This window comes from Ictalurus punctatus, chromosome 16 (assembly GCF_001660625.3).
Source record: "Ictalurus punctatus breed USDA103 chromosome 16, Coco_2.0, whole genome shotgun sequence".
Classification (NCBI taxonomy): Eukaryota; Metazoa; Chordata; class Actinopteri; order Siluriformes; family Ictaluridae; genus Ictalurus; species Ictalurus punctatus.
Window position 1 is genome coordinate 16643083 of NC_030431.2, and position 3742 is coordinate 16646824.

The 3742-nt window shown below is 37.5% G+C and overlaps 1 protein-coding gene across 1 annotated transcript in view; it reads left to right on the forward strand.

Moving 5' to 3' along the window:
* Positions 1 to 2360, forward strand: part of paxbp1 (PAX3 and PAX7 binding protein 1) — a 20344-nt gene extending 17984 nt beyond the window's left edge. Inside the window, exons 16-18 of the mRNA XM_017489297.3 lie at positions 443 to 589; positions 709 to 863; positions 1712 to 2360. Of these exons, the coding sequence (XP_017344786.1) occupies positions 443 to 589; positions 709 to 863; positions 1712 to 1829 (420 nt within the window). The 3' untranslated portion in view covers positions 1830 to 2360. The remainder of the gene's footprint in view (positions 1 to 442; positions 590 to 708; positions 864 to 1711) is intronic.
* The last annotated feature ends 1382 nt before the right edge of the window (positions 2361 to 3742 follow it).

Sequence of the window (3742 nt, forward strand, 5' to 3'; positions counted from 1 at the left end):
TTGGCTGATTAGATAATTGCATGAATGAGCAGGTGTACAGGTGTTCCTAATAAAGTGCTCTGTGAGTGTATATGGTACAATAGTATCTCTTGTCAGTAGATGAGTTGATTGCTCTATTTCACCCCTAATGGAATAACTGAGACTAGATCTTCTCCTTCAAATCCTTAATTTAATTACAGTCTATAAGGTGATTTTAGTTTTGAACACAGATTCAAAATTCACTTGTTGGGATGTATCGGAACCTTTATCAGGCTGGTTCTGGCTCACATGCTGTATGTCAGACACTCCTGCTGTAGTTGATTTAAGTAAGGTAGAATTTGTGATGAACCCACAGAGTAATAAGTGCTTTACCACAGCAATCAAAGAATAGTAACTGAACTAGATGAGCGTTAAATGTTAGTCATATTAAAATTAATGGAATTCTCTCTTTCCCTCTCTGCAGCTCCTGGGGAACATCCTGCAGTGGGATGGCATCCTGTCTCATAACAGTCTGAAGGAGCTTGCTGTTGACAGCACACTGAATCGCTACATTCTCTCAGCATTACAGTCAACAGATGTTGGGGAGGACAGCGTGGAGAAATGCAGGAAGGTATGAACCGTGCACTGTGTGCTTAAACACTTTCAGTTAACTGCAGTTTAACACAGTAAAGGTTATGAGCTTTCAAAAGTTCAGGTTGTGAAATTTTCTTTTCTTATTGCTACCTCAAGGTGGTGGAGTGTTTTCCGTTGCATTGGTTCAGCAGTCTGAAAGGTCAGCAGACTCTGCCGCAGCTGGAGAACTTATGCCGCTACTTGAAGCACATGGCCAGTTCGCTGTATCGTAGCAGCCTGACAGCTTCTGATGTGGACAAAAGGATAGCGAGGTGACTTTTTTTTTTTTTTATTATTATTTTTTGGTCAGACCTTACACCGCTATAGAAATTGGGTTGCTGGAGCAAAGAAAAGAAACATATAGTGTAAGTGAGTAAGAGACACCTGTATTAAATGGACATGTTAGAAAGCAATCCATTAAGCAATGTTTACAATAGTTTTTTTTATAGGAAAAAAGTTCTGCCTAAACTGCTTTTTGTGCTGATATGGGGAAAATAGACTGTTCACACAATGTGCACATAGTAACTATAATAATGCTTACTTTATACAGACCTGATATTTTACATAGGTGCTCCGCATTTATACATTGGAGCATAGGTGACCCTCCAATTAAGCGACAGTCTCTGGAAGCCCCACCCCTTTCCTCTAATCTCACATTAGTAATCCTTTGGCTGGTTCTCTCATGTAGCTTTCCTGTTTGAAAGATGCAGAACCTTCTACTTTCTGTAAGGGTAATGGAGAATGTTAAGTTAAGTAAGGGATAATCCATGGCTAGGTGTGCATTACACGATTTTACTGCTGGAGGAAAAGAAACACCTGAGACGGAGTGCATTAAAATCGTGTAATGCACACCTAGCCATGGATTATTGATTATCGTGATCAATAATGACATATATGTTTGATTCATTATTCTGTGTCTGTCAGTCAGTATAGTCACGTTAAAACTGTGCAGCAAACAGTGAAAATTGTCATGTGGAAGCATTTCACACTTTCTACGAGGGATATTAGCCATGCGATTTATAATAGGACTATATTGAAAATGTTCTGTTATGGGTTTTTTGTTTGTTTGTTTGCTTGTTGTTTGTTTATAAATAAAAACTCTTTACTGTTTCCTACACAGGGAGCACATTAAGGAGGTAGTGAAGCTTCTGGGTCGACTCAATGCTTTGGATCACGTGATCACTGTCGCCTCAGAGCATGGAATTAAAGACATTAAGACCTTACTGGAGAGTAAATGAGAGAACTAACTTGAGGAACTCTGGTCAGAGTGACTCATGACTGGCCCTTAGGGTGCACTGTGTATAAATTGTTGATACTGTACATGTCTATGTTTCAAGAATTTCTTTTTTGATTCGTTTTCAACCTCCTGGTGTGTTTTTCAGCTCTGGTGTTCTGGTCAATATATAGGAGAATGAATTAAGTGTTGGGAGGTTGGCTTTAATCCACAGTGGGCTGTTTAAACTCATAACTCACCTATTTGTGGGCTTTTTTCATTTGTGGGTCTTTCAGTGGCAAAGACCCAGATTTAGTTTTATTCCAGTGAATCAGAAACTTTTTAAACGTGTTGATAAAATGTTATACATATCTGTTGTGACATGACTGGATGCAGCTTGGCTGTAGAAATAGCACTTGCTCCTTTTGCTTGCATGACATACATAACTCTTAGCCATTCACCTCAGTTTAAAATGATGAAAATATTTTGTGCATTTTTAAAATCATTTTTGATTGAGTGTTTTATTAACCTGAATAAAAATCGATTTCTGTTGAAAGCAATGTCATTTGGAATTTATTTTAATGTCATTGTATTTTTTTAAATTTGTCGGCACCCCTTTACTTTCTTCATCAATGAAAAGGATCGTCTATACCACTGCTGACCAGGATAACTGACCAGTTATTTGGATGTTGGGCCATTCTTAGTATTGCATTGACACTGACTTGACAGTTGTGTGTCTGTGTGTGGTAGCGGTAGACGTGTAACAAACACTGCAGCTTTTTTGGGGTTACTGGCCACTTTCTTTGACACACGTACCTTGTCTGCCCAGTTTTCCCATGAATAAACGGTGCTGTTAAATTAACGAACCTGAGTGGTTAGAAGGCTTTGATATGTTGTCTATAAGACCAGTTCTGAAAGAGTGCTTGCTGTCATTAAAATCGCAGGTTTGTAATAATGCACGTTATAATTTCTATAGTAACAGCTAATTCAAAAGGACTTGTATAGCAGACACTGAATCATTTAAACCTAATACACAAACTCAAAATTGTTATTTAACATGCTACGCAATCACTAATGTGAGGTGTGGACACTTAACATTTACAGAAGTCTTTAGGATCAGTAAACAGTAAGTGGTAAAACTGTAAGTGTCCCTGCCCTGGGAGAGGCTGTTGTGTGTAAATATCCCAGGAGATCAGTATTTTTCTGACATACTCAAACCAGCCAATCTGGTACCAACAACTATTCCATGGTTAAAGAGACTGACTTCACACTTTTCCCCATTCTGTCTGATGTGAACATTAACTGTAGCTCTTGACCTGTATCTGCATGATTTTTATGCATTGTGCTGCTGCCACATAATTGATTGATTGGATGCCTGCATGAATGTACAGGTGTTCATAATAAAGTGGGTGGTGAGTGTAGCTGCTATAACATAAGTAATAACTTTCATGGTTGCTCCAGAGCATTAAATATAACCAAATGGTTACAATGTAAAGGTTGTTCGTTAATAGGTTTTAAAAATATTATTGTCGGCAAACTTGCAGTACAAAAGAAATAAAAGACTCTGGGATGTGCTGATATAGGAAAATAATCAACTCTGCATCTGATTCCATCACGCCAATCTGCCATTGATAATGTAGTATTTTATTCTTCACTTAATTGATCATGGTTTTCGGGATATAGTTTTGAGCAAAATGTATATACAAACACCTAAACTAGACAATTATGCTCAATCTTTCACATTTCTTTTGGAAATTCAGCTAAGGGCATCTACTTTGTTTACATCAGATGTCATTTTAAAACAAGCAAATACAGACAGGTTTATTTCAGTTTTAATTCATTATATCAGAATTCCATGGTTAAAAGTTTGCATAACCAAAATGACTCTCTCTTTAAATAGTCTGGAAGATTTCAGAAATTAGTGTATTGACCATTTAG